The following is a 16,803-nucleotide window of genomic DNA, read 5'->3' as shown; positions in this document are numbered from 1 at the left end:
GTTCTATATTCTGTGGTCCTGCAGATTCATTTGTTTACAAAACATTTGATGCCCCAGCTACTTTTCCAAATGTATAGCCTTTAAGCAGTCCAGTAGGGTGCAATATGCGTGAGTGGATGTTTTCTAACTGCAAATGCAAAGGGCCTGATGTGTGGAACATTCCCCTATGCCCTAGTCATGTTTCGTAGACAGCTTACTTCAATTAGGAGATACTGCTTCAGAATATAGCAAGGGATCATTCTGATGATGCTTAGAAAAATGTCTTCCTACATGTGGAAAATATTTCTCCACAACACGAATGCTTGACGTGATGGGGGAAAAATGAGAGAGGTGGTGTGAACTAAACTGTTAGGCTGGTTTGCGAAATAATTGTACTCATTCATTTTATAACTGCTTACACGCAGGCCTCTAGGGCATCTTAAGAAAACAGCGGAGACCAAATTTATAATTAGCTGAGTCCATTTTTGCCAGACCTAACGGTGGATATTGGACAGGGTTGGTTTTTTTATTTCCTTAATTGAAAACGTCAAGAAAATACAAGCCAGGTCAGGGAGTTTTTGATCAGGGTAGGAATGCTGGCATAAATAACCCCAGATTATATGTCTGCAGGAGGCTGGGAGGAGGCTGGTCTGCACAGCCTCCTTCTGAGGTTACCCAAACAAACCTGGTGACTGGTAGCTCCCCTATGTAACGTGGAATGCATCTGAGCATTTTGAAATCTCTTTAATTCTTTCCCAGAACGAGGGCCCAGGGAAATCAAGGTTTCTTAGGGAACTGGAAAGCTTTTGACAACCATAAAATAATTCTTTAATAACTCTTAATGTAACTTGTCCTCCCCCTTTTCCCCTTTATTTCCAGTTAATTGATCAATAATATAACATAACCATCCTAGGACTGGATGGAAAGGGAGTGAGTATTTTTAAGTACCTGTATGCCAAGTGGTCCTGTCAACAGCCTTGAGAAGTAGGTCCCACTATTTCTGTATTGCAGAGGTGGAAACTAAGACATTTCAGGTCTCTTAGCTAGGAAGACATAAAGATTAAATTGAAAAGCAGATCTGTTTGGCCGCCAAGCTCTTTGTACTATCCTGGCTGGCAAATACCTGTTTCTAAAAGTGTAAGTAAGAAGCATTTTGATTACTTTCTTTCTTTTTCCTCAAGGAAGGCTCATCTTTCATCACTTTAGCCCCTCCTCCCAGGGACCATTCTTACCTTAAGCAGCTGCCCTAGGTTTCTTGAGGTGCTCACACTGTTTTCCTAGCTATTTGTCCCCCCACCGTTTTTGGCTTATGCTAAGGACTGGCTCACCTCTCTGGCCTTCCACTTGTCTTCAGAAAACTGATTGGCAAACACTTTTCTCATGAAGGGCAGGGCGTTTGTTCCCCCCCCCCCACCCCCGCGCCCCTGGTACGCGGGCCTCTCACTGTTGTGGCCTCTCCCGTGCGGAGCACAGGCTCCGGATGCGCAGACTCAGCGGCCATGGCTCACGGGCCCAGCCGCTCCGCGGCATGTGGGATCTTCCCGGGGCACGAACCCGCGTCCCCTGCATCGGCAGGCGGACTCCCAATCACTGCGCCACCAGGGAAGCCCAGGGCAGGGCGTTTTAACTCATACAGAGATAAATGCTTCTTAAGGATATGATTGGTCTATACTTCCCAATATGGAAAGGCACAGATCTTTCTGCTTGTAATGATACTCTGCAGTCTGGGTCTGCTTCTCCGGAACCCTGGAGTGCAGGTTCCTCACATCAGAGCACTGCTACCATAACAGGATGGAAATACCGAGTGTGCCTTTCCACACCTCCCTTCCCAGTATTGAGAATGGATCTTCCCTGCAACCAAAATGTGTCTCCAAAGCCATTTGAGAAACGCGAGGCTCCGACAACCCACAGGATAGCAAAGCTGCTGGTCTCGTTTAGGTGTGGAAAACCATGCATTTCAAATCTATAAGTGCCCTATGCTGATATACTTCACAACTTTACCCCATGGAACTGGTATAACCAGCATCCTTGTTTTATAGGGAAGGTTCTCCAGGTGCCAGAGGTAGCCTTGGCCTTCCTGCCATTCTCCCTGGGAGCTCAAATCGGATGCTTTACTTTCATTATCTCTGTGGGGAGGGGAGGGGTGTCATGAGACCAGTGTTTTATTACATGCAACATAGTCATTAAAGCTGAACTTTGTTTCCGAGTCCATTGGAGACAGAAGAGGAAGTGATTCTGGTGGCTGACTTCACAGCTTTGCTGTATTTCTCTGCCTAGTGTTTTCCTTTTTCTGAGTTTTGTGTTCCAGGTTTGGATACGGGTTCATAGTGGGAGGTTCCATGTCCCTGAAACCCGGTAATTATTTTGAATTAAAGTAAGTATAAGACTGACTTTCACTTCCCTAATAAAATGATAAAAACAATAGCTAACCCTTCATGCTTTCTGCACTATTCTAAGGATTTTTCATGTAGTAACTGATTTAATGATCACAGAATCCTAGGAGGCAAGTCCTATTCCAGCAGGGTAAGGAACCTGAATGTTCATGGCAGGGTGGGTAGGGGAGATCACAGAGTCCAGCCAGGGAAGGCTCGAGGGCCACTTGAACCGGCCATTCTCCCTGTGGTTTCTGTAAGAACTATACGCCATGAAACTCTAGAAGCTTGAGCGTCTGATGTTTCTAGGGGTGAAGCTTTCCGAGTCTTGGCTTCTCTGCCTCACAAACAGGAATGATAACACCTGCCTCCAGATGGCAAAGGAAGTAAGGACGTGATGTGTGAGGATTAGGCAGGGTATGTGGTAAAGTTCATGAACCAAAATAGAAAGCTTTAGAAAGAACTTCGCCTAATGCTGAAATGGAAAGAAAAGAACGGCGGTGTGGGGGGAGTAGGAAAAGTGTCCCCCCAAAGAATGACACAGCTTGCCTGATGTCTTATTAGCTGACCTGCACAGAGATTTTGTTTCCTTTCATTTTTAGCGAATTGGTTATTGACATGTAAAGATTGAGAGATGTTGTATAACCATCTGCATTTCTGGCTTCTCTTGAAAGAAGCAGCAGGTCTGGTCGGAAGTCCTGTGCTGCCTTACGATGATGGCTGGAGCAGCTGCCCCCAGTCCACGGGGCTCACTTCTGTCCCTGACTACACACCTGGTTAGGGCCAGATCCACAACATGAACACAACCGTCGCCAGGCTTCCGACTCCACGCTGGGACGGGGCGGGGGGGGGGGGGGGGGGCGTCGCATCACACTCCTCCAGTCAGTTTTCTGAAGTAGTGGTGTGTTTCTCTCCCGTAGAAAGTTGTGTTTGGTCAGAGTTGAGTGGTCTCTGCACGCAGTGTGTTTGATTCAACTGTTAAGTTTCTTTTGAATTCTGTTTCTACCAACAAAGGTAACAGAGGGTGGTGGGGTCTGGGGTGATCCGGACTGAGGTTTAAGGCCCAGCTCTGCAATTACTAGCCATGTACTCTTGGACAATTTATATAACTAACTTCTTTATAGGATGGGTGTGATGACCGAAGGGGACAGTGTACACGTGGAGACTTGCTTTTATTAAAGACCTACCTATTCATATTTTGTGACTAGTTTGAGGGGCTTCTTTCATCACAAGTTACCCAGTTTTCTTTACGCCATACAAATAAGGTGGTTGTCTTTTAAGACAGTTTCAAAATACTTCTCTTTCTCATGTTACCAACAATAATACAACTTCAGGCAAGTCACTTCATATCTGAGGACCTCGGTTTACTCACTAATCAAAAGGAAATATCCATGCCCACTTTATAAGTTGTTTCATGAGGTCATTTAAATGAAAGCACGGAAGTCATGAGGGCCTAACACAGAGTAATTGTACACGAAAACAGTGTTTAAAATTTTTTTTTTTTTTTTGCGGTACGCGGGCCTCTCACTGTTGTGGCCCCTCCCGTTGCGGAGCACAGGCTCCGGACGTGCAGGCTTAGCGGCCATGGCTCACAGGCCCAGCCGCTCCGTGGCATGTGGGATCTTCCCAGACCGGGGCACGAACCCGTGTCCCCTGCATCGGCAGGTGGACTCTCAACCACTGCGCCACCAGGGAAACCCCTTTTGTTTGTTTTTAACAGCATATTTTAAAACAGTCTGGGGATTCCCAACAGGTGGCAATAAGTTTTAAAGCTGGATCAGGCCAGGAGGCCAGTCTGTCTGGCCCTTTCTCTCCCTGAGGCACCTGCTCTCTACCAGGCCCACTCCTAACATTTGTGGGGTACAAGGTAAGAGTACCTATGAAGGCATAGCTGCCACATGTCTAAATATTTTTAAAGTGATAAACTTGGCTTACCAAATTATTAAACCAAATAAGTCTTATCATCCAATTGTAACAAATTTACTTTTGTAATGCACTGGAAGTCTGGATGTGAATTTAAGATTCTTGGATGCCTTGGAATTCTGTGCCAAAAATGTGATGGACCAGGGAGTGTGGGCTTCTAGATGTCTTTTCTTCCCACCCCTGGCTCCATCCCATACAAAGAGTGTGTTTCTGTGTGGACACCCCACCCTCCAAGCTCAGTCTCTGTCTGTATCCTCCTCCAAACAGCAGCCGTTTGAGCATTCCTGAGCCCAAGGGTGCACAAGCAGTCGTGTAGTTCCCTCTGGGAGGCCAGATCTGGGGAAGAGGTCCCCCCCAGTCCCACGATGTGGAAGTAGGCTCAGAGCTGTCTGGGTACCTATTCTGGGGTCCCGAGCTCCTGGACCATGTTCTAAAAATTGCGGAAGGGGTTAGGCTCTTGATGAACATGTCCTCTTCACTTCAGGGTCTTCTCATCCGGAGAGGAAGAGAACAGCTGGAAAAGGGCCAGACCGAGCGGGACCCTTGAAAAGTGTGGCGCCCAGATTCAGGACCCCTCCTGCTGTGCTGTGTCTAAGGCCGGTGCTGCTCTGAACCCTGGTCCTCCAAGGAGCGCAATATGAGAATTGATAACTTCCTTTATACCTTTCAGATTGATACTGTTGAGTTCTGTGGTTCTGGAAGTGCCCTTTAGACAGAGTTGAAAGTCCCAATTCCTAATTACAATGTTAGAAATGAAAAGGAGGTACCCTGGTGCCTAATATTCAACTCACAGATGGGAGCTCTGCTCAGTTCTTTCTTTGGACCACTGAGGCTGCCAAGTGACAAACGGTTGTAGCCATTCTGGTTCCTAACCAAGAGGATGTACAAACTCTGAGCATTGCTTCTGCCAAGCCAGGCGTTCCACAGTTTCTTATACAGACTCTTATTATCCATTCTCAGCCCTGGGTCTCTGCACAGCCTGGTGTCCTCAAGTCCAGAGTCTCCTGGACTATGTGGAGATGGGAAGATGGATGAGAACTGGGGTTCCAGCGATTCTGTGTACAGACTTTGACCCCACTACCCCGTTGTCAGCATCTTGCCTCTTCTGTCTTATGTCACACCTAGTGCTTTCCAGTTCTGAGTGGCTTGGGGGTCTGTTGGACATGTTGGCTCACTTTTCCAAAATATCCCTTCCATGGAGTTTCGGCTGTGCCCATCTCTGTGGCTGTCAGGAAATCCTACTTCATCTGTTTTTCATCTTCGAAAAAATTGTTGCAGTCTCTGGTTTGCTCATGTCACTACCATTTTTTTTTCCCCTTGTGATTTAATATCCTTTGTGTTCTTTTACTGTTTTTTTGTTTGTTGTTTGGTTTTTTTTGGGAGTTTCAGGAGTGAGAGGAGGAAAACATAAGTAGCCAGTTCACCATGTTTGACAGATTTATTATCTTTTGTTAATTTTTCATTGAAGTGTAGTTAATTTACAGTATTATATTAGTTTCAGATATACAGCATAGAGATTCAGGTTTTTTTTTTTTTTTTTTACAGATTATGCTCTATTAACAGTTATTATAAAATAATGGCTATAATCCCCTATGCTATACAACATACCCTTGTTGTTTTTTTATTTTATACATAGCAGTTTGTATCTCTTAATCTCATACCCCTTACATGCCACTCACCCCTTCCTTCTCCCTGCAGGTAACCACTAGTTTGTTTTCTATATCTGTTTCTATTTTGCTATATACATTCGTTTGTATTATTTTTTAGATTCCACATATAAGTGATATCATATAGTATTTGTCTTTCTCTGACATAAGCAAAGCATAATATTCTCTAGGTCCATTCACATAGCTGCAAATGGCAGAACTTCATTCTTTTTTATGGCTGAGTAATATTCCGTTGTGTGTGCTTATGTGTGTATGTGTGTATTTATATATGTGTATATATATATATATATATTTATACCACATCTTCTTTATCCATTTGTCTGTTGGTGGACACTTGGATTGCTTCCATATCTTGGCTACTGAAAATAGTGTTGCTATGAACATTAGGGTGCATGTATCTTTTCGAATTAGTGTTTTCATTTTTTCTGGATATATACCCAGGAGTGGAATTGCTGGATTGTATGGTAGTTCTATTTTTAGTTTTTTGAGGAACCTCCATACTGTTTTCTGTAGTGGCTACACCAATTTACATTCCCACCAACAGTGTACAAGTTTCTTTTTTCTCTACATCCTCACCAACACTTGTTTTTTGTAGACTTTTTGGTGGTAGCCATTCTGATGGGTGTGAGGTAATATCTCACTGTGCTTTGACTTGCATTTCTCTAATATTAGAAATGTTGAGCATCTTTTCATGTGCCTGTTGGCCATCTGTATATCTTCTTTGGAAAAATGTCTGTTCAAGTCTTCTGCCCATTTTTTAACTGGATTGTTTGTTTTTTTGATATTGAGTTGTATGAGCTGTTTTAATATTTTGGATATTAATCCCTTGTCAGTTGCATCATTTGCATATATTTTCTCCCATTCTGTAGGCTGTCTTTTTGTTTTATCATTGCTTTCCTTTGCATGCAAAAACTTTTAAGTTTAATTAGGTCCCATTTGTTTATTTTTGCTTTTATTTCTTTTGCCTTAGGGGACAAATCCAAAAAAATATTGCTGTGATTTATGTCAAAGAGTGTTCTGCCTATGTTATCTTCTTTATGGTATCATGTTCTACATTTAGGTCTTTAATCAATTTTGAGTTAATTTTTGTATATGGTGTGAGGAAATGTTGTAATCTCATTCTTTTACGTGTAGCTGTCCAGTTTCCCCAGCACTACTTATTAAAGTGACTATCTTTTCTCCATTGTATATTCTTGCTTCCTTTCTCATAGATTAATTGACCACAGGTGTTTGGGTTTATTTCTGGGCTCACTATTCTGTTCCATTGATCTATGTATCTGTTTTTGTGCCAGTACCATGCTGTTTTGATTACTGTAGCTTTGTAGTATAGTCTGAAATCTGGGAAGGTGATACCTCCAGCTTTATTCTTTTTATCTCAATATTGCTTTGGCAATTCTGGGTCTTTTGTGGTTCCATATAAATTTTAGGGTTATTTGTTTTAGTTCTGTGAAAAAGGTCATGGGTATTTTCATAGGGACTGCATTAAATCTGTAGATAGCTCTGGGTAGCATGGCCATTTTAACGATATTAATTATTCCAATACAATAGCATGGGAGATCTTTCCACTTCTTTGTATCATCTTCAGTTTCCTACATCAGTATTTTATAGTTTGCAGAGTATAGGTCTTTTATCTTCTTGGTTAAGTTTATTCCTAGGTATTTTATTCTTTTTGATGTGATTCTAAATGGGATTTTTCTTTTTTACTTTCTTTTTCTGATAGTTCATTATTAATGACTGAGGGTTTAAATGATACTAATAAAGGAGCGGGTGCTGATGTTCATGAAGGTTTGGTATATATCAGAATGGCCTCAAATTCCTTCTTTCCTGCATTATTTCCTTCTCTTCCTAGATTTCCTCAGAGAACCAGGGATTCATCACACTGTCAAATTGTCTACAGGCCACACTGGGTCAGTGGAAAGAACAGCCCTAATTTTCCAGACAGCAATTATTCTTATCTTTCCCTTGTGACCTGATATTCAGGTTCCAGAGCCTAGAACTGAGCCCAGTCTCATAACCCCAACCAAGGTCATTTTGGAAATGTAGTCTGTGCTTTTTTTCCTCCATTAAGACTCCTCTGTTCTTGAACTTGCTCAACAGAGTATAAAACAGACAAAATGGGTAGAGGCAGTTTTAATTACTCTAATCTCCTTAATGAGTTCTATGGTGAGTTAAACCCATTCATGGTCCTTATTGATATGGAAGTGTATGTGAACGTTCCTTTGCACAATTATGAACTTATTATTATATTCCTGTCTGTGCATAAGTCTTTAATTTGGAATATTATATTCCTGTCTGTGCATAAGTCTTTAATTTGGAAAAACCCTTTACCTCTTATATTAACTTTGTCCATACTCTGAAGAAGGGGTTTTGAGAAGCAGCAGAGCCTATATTTGAGAGCTTCTTGGGAGTAATTTTAAAAAGGATGCTTTCAGACTAGATTGTGTCCTGAAGAAAGCACCCAAGGTACTTAAATCATGTCTCTGAGGGGTGGCTGAAAAAGTTGGTCATTTTTATCAGAGAGGAGAGGAAACACAGGCAGATGAGTTGCAGGTTTCAAGTGCCTAAGGAACTTTTGTGGAAAAAGGATCTCATCTGCTGTGGGACTCTTACAGGCAGACCTAGGACCAGTGGTGCAAGTTAAGGAGGATGAATGCTGACCGTGAGTTGGAATCTGACCATTTGAACTGCCTCAGAGAGAGTGAGACCCCCGCCTCTGGAGGACTTTAAGTGGATGCTCTTTGACTCCTTGGCAGAGCAGTTGGTTATGGGAGGGGACTCAACGTCCAACTTAGACAGTCGTCCTATGACTTTTAAGTCCTCAGGTTTGGAGAGTCAGGTTTGGCATTTGATAGGAACTGATACGTCTCTTTTGTCTTATTGGTTTCCATGGTAGAGCCTGTAAGAATTTTTAAACTGTTTCCAAAGTATCTTCCCAGAAGCTGTTTCTGAATTGTGCATCCTTTCTCTTGCAGGAGAAAATGCAGAAGTTTCCATGGACGTTTCCCTGGCTTACCGAGATGATATGTTTGCTGAGTGGACTGAAATGGCCCATGAGAGAGTGCCCCGGAAACTCAAATGTACCTTCACCTCCCCCAAGGTAGGGTACCTTGAAGTCTCAGTTGATGGGATTTTTTATTTGGTTTCCAGGTATGTGGGAACGTTTGCTCAGACACATTTCTTGTTCCTAAGCATGCATGAGCCTCAAAGGTTAGTAGTCACCGTCCTTTGTCCTAAAAGAGGGCAATGTAGATATTTCACATCCCTGCAAAGGAGGAAAGAACAGAAGAAGGAATGTCTGTTTGAAGTGATTTAGTTGTTTCTTTGAAATACCTCCATAAAAATAAATTCTTGGTTCTTTGGATATTAACAAAAAGTGTTTGAAGATCATTGCTAAGTTAATTTTAGATGTACAAATCTGTTCATATTGGTTCCATGCATGTGTCTGCTTCTCTGTTTCATCGGCATCTCTGTTGCCAAGTCAGTGTGCAGGTGAGAAGACTAACAATCCCAGAGAACAAACACCACAGACACAAAGAGGACCTGAGGGAGAAATCTAGTTTCCTTTGAGACCTCTCAGTTCTCTTACATACTTTTAGGACTCTCCCTTCTTTGGTTCTTCCAGGAAGACTCATTTAACCACCAAGGGGAGGAAAGCCACTATCCTTCACTGAGAGTAGGGAGACACTTTCTCTTGGACAAAGGCCTTAGATTCTCCAGGAAGTAAAATACAGGCATGGACTCAGTGACCCTCAGAGGATAGTGGGATTTGTCTGTATAAGGACCAAATCAGAATTAGTGAGGGCCCCTTTTCCAGTGCCACATGCTGCCCTCACACATGCCTCCCCAAGATTCTGTCCCCCTCCCCACTCACCACCCCCTTCCCCCCTTGAAAGTCTCTGTGAAGTTGAAATGGAGCCGTAGTTACTGTTACTCATGGCTACTCACATTCCTCAAGAATGTTGACAAGGAGTACCACCTGCTAGGTGATCTCTGATGTCCCTTCACAGACATAAATAGTCTTGTTTTCTTTGCATGAAATGCACGAGAGACCAAACTGCACCGAAGCACATTCCTGATTATGTCATTTGTCACTTGATATCTTCAGGTCAGTTGCTCCTGAAGGATTTGGGCTACTTTGTAGTACTCGCTCTGTTGACTGATTTAGTTCCTCTCTTCTCCTAACATTGGCCTTTCCTAACTTCACTTTTGCCTATAACTGGAAAATTGCGGTTCCCTGTGGAATGGTAAGAATGGCAGGTTGAAGCCTCTGAGGACCATGCCCCTGCCCTGTCCGTCCTGCCCCGAAGAGGAGTAAGATGGGGCCGGGCAGGTTCATGAACATTAGTTAAAGACCTGGATTTGGAGCAAAACATACTTGGCTTCACTTCCAGGCTGTTTCACTTACTGACTGCATGACCTCAGGCAAGCTTGCTTCAACTGTCCAAGCTTCAGTTTCTCCTTTGCAAAATGGGATAATAATACTTGCCCTGGGAATTTTTATAAGCACGAGATGAGATAATGAACCTTATCACTTAAAATCAAGTCTGGGACATGTTTCACCAGTCGGGCCAACAGGACAAAAGATATAAATTAAAGCTCTCATGGGCAAACCATGCACCCTACACATAAGCATCTTTTGGGGCACCTGGTGTTTGTTAATTCTCCCTCCCCAGGTTCCCTATACAAGAGCTATGGGAAGTGTGGTCTAAGGACTAACAGCGTCAGCATCACCTGGTAGCTTGTAGGAAATGCAGGTTCCCAGGGCACACCCCAAACCCATGAATCAAAATCTCAGCATGTAGGACCAAGGAATCTGTGTTTTAACAGGATTTCAATTCCTTCTCTTAAGCTTGATAAAGTTTGAAAGTCACTTCAGTAGACCCTTTGCTGAATGGTCAAATATAGGGTTCCCCCCACCCAAAAGCCATCTGGAATTGTTTTGGGTAGGCCTTTGGGGGCAATCTATAGGTAAAAATGAATGGTCAAGAGAAATTGGAGGTAGCAGGAGAGAGATATGTAATATTTCTAGACCTTTGTATGCAATGGAGGAAATTAATTAAAAGTTGACCTCATCATTCAGAGGTAAGACTGGTTGGCTGTCTAAGCTAAAGGATATAAAGCTTTTGGATATGGAATATCAACCTCAGAAAAGGGAAAAGTCATTTCTCACCTTACGTATACACTTAGAGGGCACTGAGAAGCAGAGTCGGGGGAGGCCGTTAAGAAGACTGCAACTGCTTCTTAATGACAGTTGCTTAATTATCTTTAGGATGTGTTGATCCCTTTCAAGAAAGATATTAAACCTTGAAAAGTGTGAAGGAAATGAATCATCAAATCTATGCTTTTTGATTGCAGTGAAATTTAGACTTGAGTTTGAAGATTAAATGAGAAATTGCTTTAAAGCTTTTTAGTCCCTGGTGGATTGTGAAGTTAAAAAAAAAGTCAAGTTGCCACCTGCTGTAATTTGTCCTAATTAGCCAGGCTTATGCTGGATTTGGGGGAGGGTGGAGGGACGTGGGGGAAAGGAAAAGGAGGGGGGAAGAGAGAGAAGGAAATCTTTCTTCCTAAATGTGCTAAATACTGGCAGAGGCAGAACCACAGTGAATAAGGAAAAGTCCCCAGCAGGATACAGTGAATTTGTCTCTGAGACAGGTAGGCCAGGCCAGGATCCCAGAACCCTGTGTGTCTCTCTCATTTGTTGGACTTAGGTAAATTTATCTCATGTGATGGTGTTACCCTCTCTGTAGAGACAGGGAAGTGGAGGACACATAAAGACCCATGACGGGGCATTAGAAGGAACCCCAGAGATCATATAATTAAACCTTCTTGCTTTACTTAGGAAGAAAGTGAGGCCAAATGAGGTGGATGACCTTCCCCAGGTACCCAGCAAGGGGTGAGGTCAGGACGAGAATTTCAGCCTCCTGGCTTGAAGTTCAGTGCCCTCCTTATCAATGCTTGCCTTCAGGCATGTCTGAGGCAAAACAGCATTCCTTTCTTCCTGCTGCACTCAGAGTCCTCCTCTGCATCAGAGCTGGAGGCTGGACTTGGGAGACCCACGTCCTCAACCCAATTCTGCCATGACTTTTGGACCTTGGGTGAGCCCCATAATCAAGTCAGTGGCATTAGACTAAATAAGTTTTGTTTCCTTCAAACTCTCAGTTTCTATAAATAAGACCCTGACTGGAAACACATCAGAAAACCCACCTCTTGCTGTTACCATAGCAGGTAATCAGCCTCCTGAGTGCAGCTTCATCTGAGCCTGAATTAGAGCCTGTACTGTATTTTCAGTAGTTCTGCAGAGTCCTAATAATAGCCTTGATTTGTAAGTATAAGAGAAAGGAGCAGAGGGGAGAGGAAAACAGATCTATACAGGAAAACTCATCCAACCCGAAGCTGGGGTTTGGAAAAGAAGGATCCTTTCCACAGAAGAATTTTTAAAATCTTATATGCCGTGTCTAATCAGCTGGTAGTTCTGATAAGAGCCCCTTAGACCTTAGAGGATGAAAAATTATCATGATTGATTAGTGATGTCTGCCCTGAATGGGAAAGGGAAAAATGGAAGTGCATAAGCAAGATATTTGCCTGCTCTACCTCTACTTATGTCATGTGTGTCTTCCATTCCTGTACAAAGGTCTGTTTATTGCACTCTAAGCTCTGACTGTCCAGTAAAGAGCCCTCCCGCCCCATCCCCTGCCCCAAGATCACAGAAGAAACAGATTCCTTGGTATCTTCCTTTTGATTTCTCCACTGGACTTTTTACTCTGAAGATTTACAAAAAATGTTGGAGACCCTGAGAATTCAGGCTCAGGAACACCAAATCAGTCCCCCATCACTTCATCAGGAGGTAACAAGCAAACATTGAAGCTGGCATACAAACCCAGCAGTGAAGACAAGACACTCATTTGCTTTATCAGGGAAGAGTCCTCGGTTGCTGAAGCTCCTGCCTATACGTGTCCATACTTACCCGCTTCCCCCACCCCTCAGCTGGGACACATAGCCGTGTGTCCTGTGAAGGTGGAGCAGAATTTAGTTTTCAAAAGCAAGTTGTACTACTTGCCAACCTTCCACTTCCATGTGCTGGCTGGTACCTCTTAAATTGCTTGGCAGGAAGTCCAATAGGCTTTTCTAGAAACTGAGCTAAATTTTTGTTTATTTAATTTCTGCTCCCTCTGCCATCTTGTCTCTTGGGCAGTTAGAAAGCTTTAGAGGCAGAGAATTGCGAGTGGTCATCTCTAGCAAGCTAATCTCATTGTTTCCTTTCATCCCCCTATGTCTTCCCCAAATTCCAAGGGCTCCTTGGGTAGCTTCTTTTTTTTTTTTTTTTGGTCAAATCAATAAAAAGTAGATATTTTCAGCTTCTTGTAGCTTCTCCTGCAGGCCAAAACCATGTAAATAAGTAGTCATCATCCAAGAAAGTGATGAACATTAGCAAGGGCTTCCTCCTGGACATTTGAGTTGACTGTTCCACAGAGCCTTAGACGTCTCCGATGGTATGCTGCAAATAAAATTGTAGCCCTGGTAGACCAGGTTAGTCTGACGTGAGGCTCTAATGAGGACTGAAGAGCTGAGAAAGGTGTCGAAATAGAAGAAATTTCTGCTTGTTACCTAAAATTTCTGGTTCTATCTTGAATGTGGCTGGGTTTTATTTTTATCTTTTTATAAATTTAGTTATTTCTTTTTGGTTGTGTTGGGTCTTTGTTGCTGCGTGCGGGCTTTCTCCAGTTGCAGCGAGTGGGGGCTACTCTTCATTGTGAGCAGCTTGTAGATGCCATGCCTCCAGTGTACCCTATTGTCTGTACCTCTGAGGTATACCTTTAAGCATTAGCTTTTTAGAATTGGTGATATGAGGCAAAGGCAAGACAATTCAGACATAGTCTATTGGAAATAGTGACCATGCCTCAAACCTTCCACTCTTCTTCCAGACCGCAGAACATGAGGGCCGTTACTATGAATGTGACGTCCTTCCTTTCATGGAAATTGGGTCTGTGGCTCATAAGTATTACCTTCTAAACATCCGGCTGCCTGTGAATGAGAAGAAGAAAATCAATGTTGGGATTGGAGAGATTAAGGATATCCGGCTGGTGGTAAGTGAATCTGATTGATCCAGGCAGCCTGTCACATCAGGGCACTGGCTAAGAACACTGGTTGTGAGCATGTGTATTGGAAAGACGCTCCATCTCAATCTTGAATTTTCCATGTCTCAACTATTTCATTAAGAAGTAAGAAGAATAACAAACCCATGGAAATGGAAAGTAATGCAATTATTGTGTCCATTTAAGATTTTATTATGATGATCATGATTATATAGTGAATAACACCAAGATAAAAGTAATTTTTTTTTTTTTACATGTTTCACCTTGCAAGCACAAATGTTAAAGGGAGCAGTCGTGATTTAGGTTCTTTCCATTTTATCTCTTTAGTAGGGGAAAATAAAGAATGTGCAGCATGACTTTTTATATCTAATTTAGTTTTTTTTACATCTAAAAAACAAATACATATTTACTCTAGAAAATTAGAAGCACAAATAAGCACAGAGTAGAACATAAACGTTACCTGTAACATCCTGCCATCTAGAGAAATAACCACTTTGAGGTTATGCTGTATCTCCTCAATTTTTTTCTCTGTGTATATAATCCTTCCCTTACAAAAAAAAAGGCCATCATACTCAACTGACTCTTTCATTCCTTGCTTTTTAAAATTAATTGTATGTATCTTTCCATGGAAGAAATTTTGAGAATATTTAAAATGTCTTAATTTGGGCTTATTCTACATGAAACCCAGAATTTCAGTGTTTCTGTATCTTCATTAGCAAATACTAAAAGCACTTTGATACAGTGGTTTTCAAGAGTTTCTTCACTGTGAAATATGGTGGCTGCTGCTTATGTATATACCAATTTCATGGGCATACTATGTCAGTAGGCACCCACAAAATCTTTTTCATTTCTTGAAGAGAGAATGTGTTTATATGCAACTCCTGTGGCAATGACATCCATTCCACCCCTTCCTCTCCACTAAAGGAAGGATATTGTAACACAAGTAAGGTATAATGAAATTTTATGGGAATAACCTGAAAGCCATTCTAACAAATTTAAAAAAAGGTTGTTATCATTAACAATACTGTATTAATAGAAACAAATCACATTACAACCGTATTCCAACTGTTGGCACAATGTAGGCACTCAATATTTGTCTAATGAGTGTATTAACCAGACACCCACATATTACTGAATGCCCACATATTATTAAAAACGTGATGGAAAATATTTGTGTTGAGATCTGGGATTGATTCACCAATGAATGACAAGGGTATGTGTAAAGTTACATATGTATTCAAGATGTTGATAATATAATACATTTCTCTGAGTTCATAAAGAGTTTGTGACCAAAAAAAATTTAATGGTATATTGTGAATACAGTATAAATATACTTTGTAGTACTGCTTAGCATTCCACAGTACAGATTTACCTTAACACGTTTTACCAATGCCAACATTTTGGGCATCTAAGATAGCTCCAATTTTTCAATGAAAACCTTATAGACAAATCTTTGATCATGTTCTTAATCGTTCCCTTAGGATAGAGTGAGTCTATCTTTATGCCTTTTGATTTATATTTCTACAGTGCCCGAGGAGGGGCCCAGGTGGGTAGGATGAGGACAGTACATGCTGTGAATGTTAGCGCTCATTGATCTTGAAAGTTCAGCAAAAAAGATCTCCATTTACCTCTCCCCAGAATGCATCTGCTGGTAGAAAATAACACTAAGATATATTGACCTTCAAAATTATGATTGGTCTCTATCTAGGGAATTCACCAAAATGGAGGCTTCACCAAGGTGTGGTTTGCCATGAAGACCTTCCTTACACCCAGCATCTTCATCATTATGGTGTGGTATTGGAGAAGGATCACCATGATGTCTCGACCCCCCGTGCTTCTGGAAAAGTAAGAGCTGATTTTGGAGCACCCTTAAGGAACGCTGGCATCCTGTGATTTGCCTGCCATGGACCTGGTTTTGCTGGGGGCCTAGTTCAAGTGGTCAGTGTGTTATCAATACTTGGGCTGGTGATTTGACCGCAAATCAGCCTGGACTCCTTTTTCTCCTTCAGCTTTCATGTGCAAATTATTATTAAATCCTAGGGGTTCTGCTGCTCTCATATTTCCAGCTCTCTGTTGTATCTTTGCTCTTCATTCCCATGTTCTGCATCAGATACTTCTCTCTATTACAGTGGACGAACTGCCTTGCTGCTAACTGATCCCAACCCCTCTCACTGCCAGACGGATGATGTTTCTGTAGACATAGCCCCTTTCTCTCCCACATTATTGACATTTTCCTTTCTGCTGGATTATTCCCATTAATACACAGACACACTCTGCCTTCTCCCATTCTTAGTCAAAACTCTTTGTACTTCCCCCTGAAGCCACCACACCAATTTTCTGCTCCTTTTTACAGCAAAACTCCTCAAAAATCTTGTCTATATATCTTCTCCTCCTGCTTTTTCTTGAGCTCCTTCAACCCCTTATTAAAATTGCTCAACAGAATCACCAGTGACCTCCACATTCCAAATGCAATGCTCATTTCTCAGTCCTCGCTTTTCTTGACTTGTCGTTAGCATTTGGCATAACTGATCACTTCCTTTTTCTTCATAGAGCCTCCTCCACATTCTCATTGTTATTCTCCTTTGCTGACCACTCAGTCTCCATGGCTGTTTCCATCGATTTTTCCGACCTCTTCAACTTTGGACCCGGTCTTTGGACGTCTTCTTTTTCTTAGCTATGCTGCTTTCCCTGGGTGATCTCATTTAGTTTTGTGGTCTTAAAAAATCATCTACACTCTGATGACTCTACATTTACATGGTCAACCTCAGA

At 42.1% G+C, this 16,803-nt stretch overlaps 1 protein-coding gene across 5 annotated transcripts in view; it reads left to right on the top strand.

The window, feature by feature from the left end:
• Positions 1–16,803, top strand: part of WLS (Wnt ligand secretion mediator) — a 105,988-nt gene that overhangs the window by 56,659 nt on the left and 32,526 nt on the right. For all 5 annotated transcript variants that reach the window (XM_067726531.1, XM_067726528.1, XM_067726529.1 and 2 more), the window contains 3 exons: positions 8,914–9,038; positions 13,864–14,025; positions 15,743–15,879. In XM_067726531.1, coding sequence (XP_067582632.1) covers positions 8,914–9,038; positions 13,864–14,025; positions 15,743–15,879 — 424 coding nt within the window. The remainder of the gene's footprint in view (positions 1–8,913; positions 9,039–13,863; positions 14,026–15,742; positions 15,880–16,803) is intronic.

This window comes from Pseudorca crassidens, chromosome 2, assembly GCF_039906515.1.
Source record: "Pseudorca crassidens isolate mPseCra1 chromosome 2, mPseCra1.hap1, whole genome shotgun sequence".
In the NCBI taxonomy this organism is placed as follows: domain Eukaryota; kingdom Metazoa; phylum Chordata; class Mammalia; order Artiodactyla; family Delphinidae; genus Pseudorca; species Pseudorca crassidens.
This window is presented reverse-complemented; position numbering and strand designations above follow the sequence as displayed.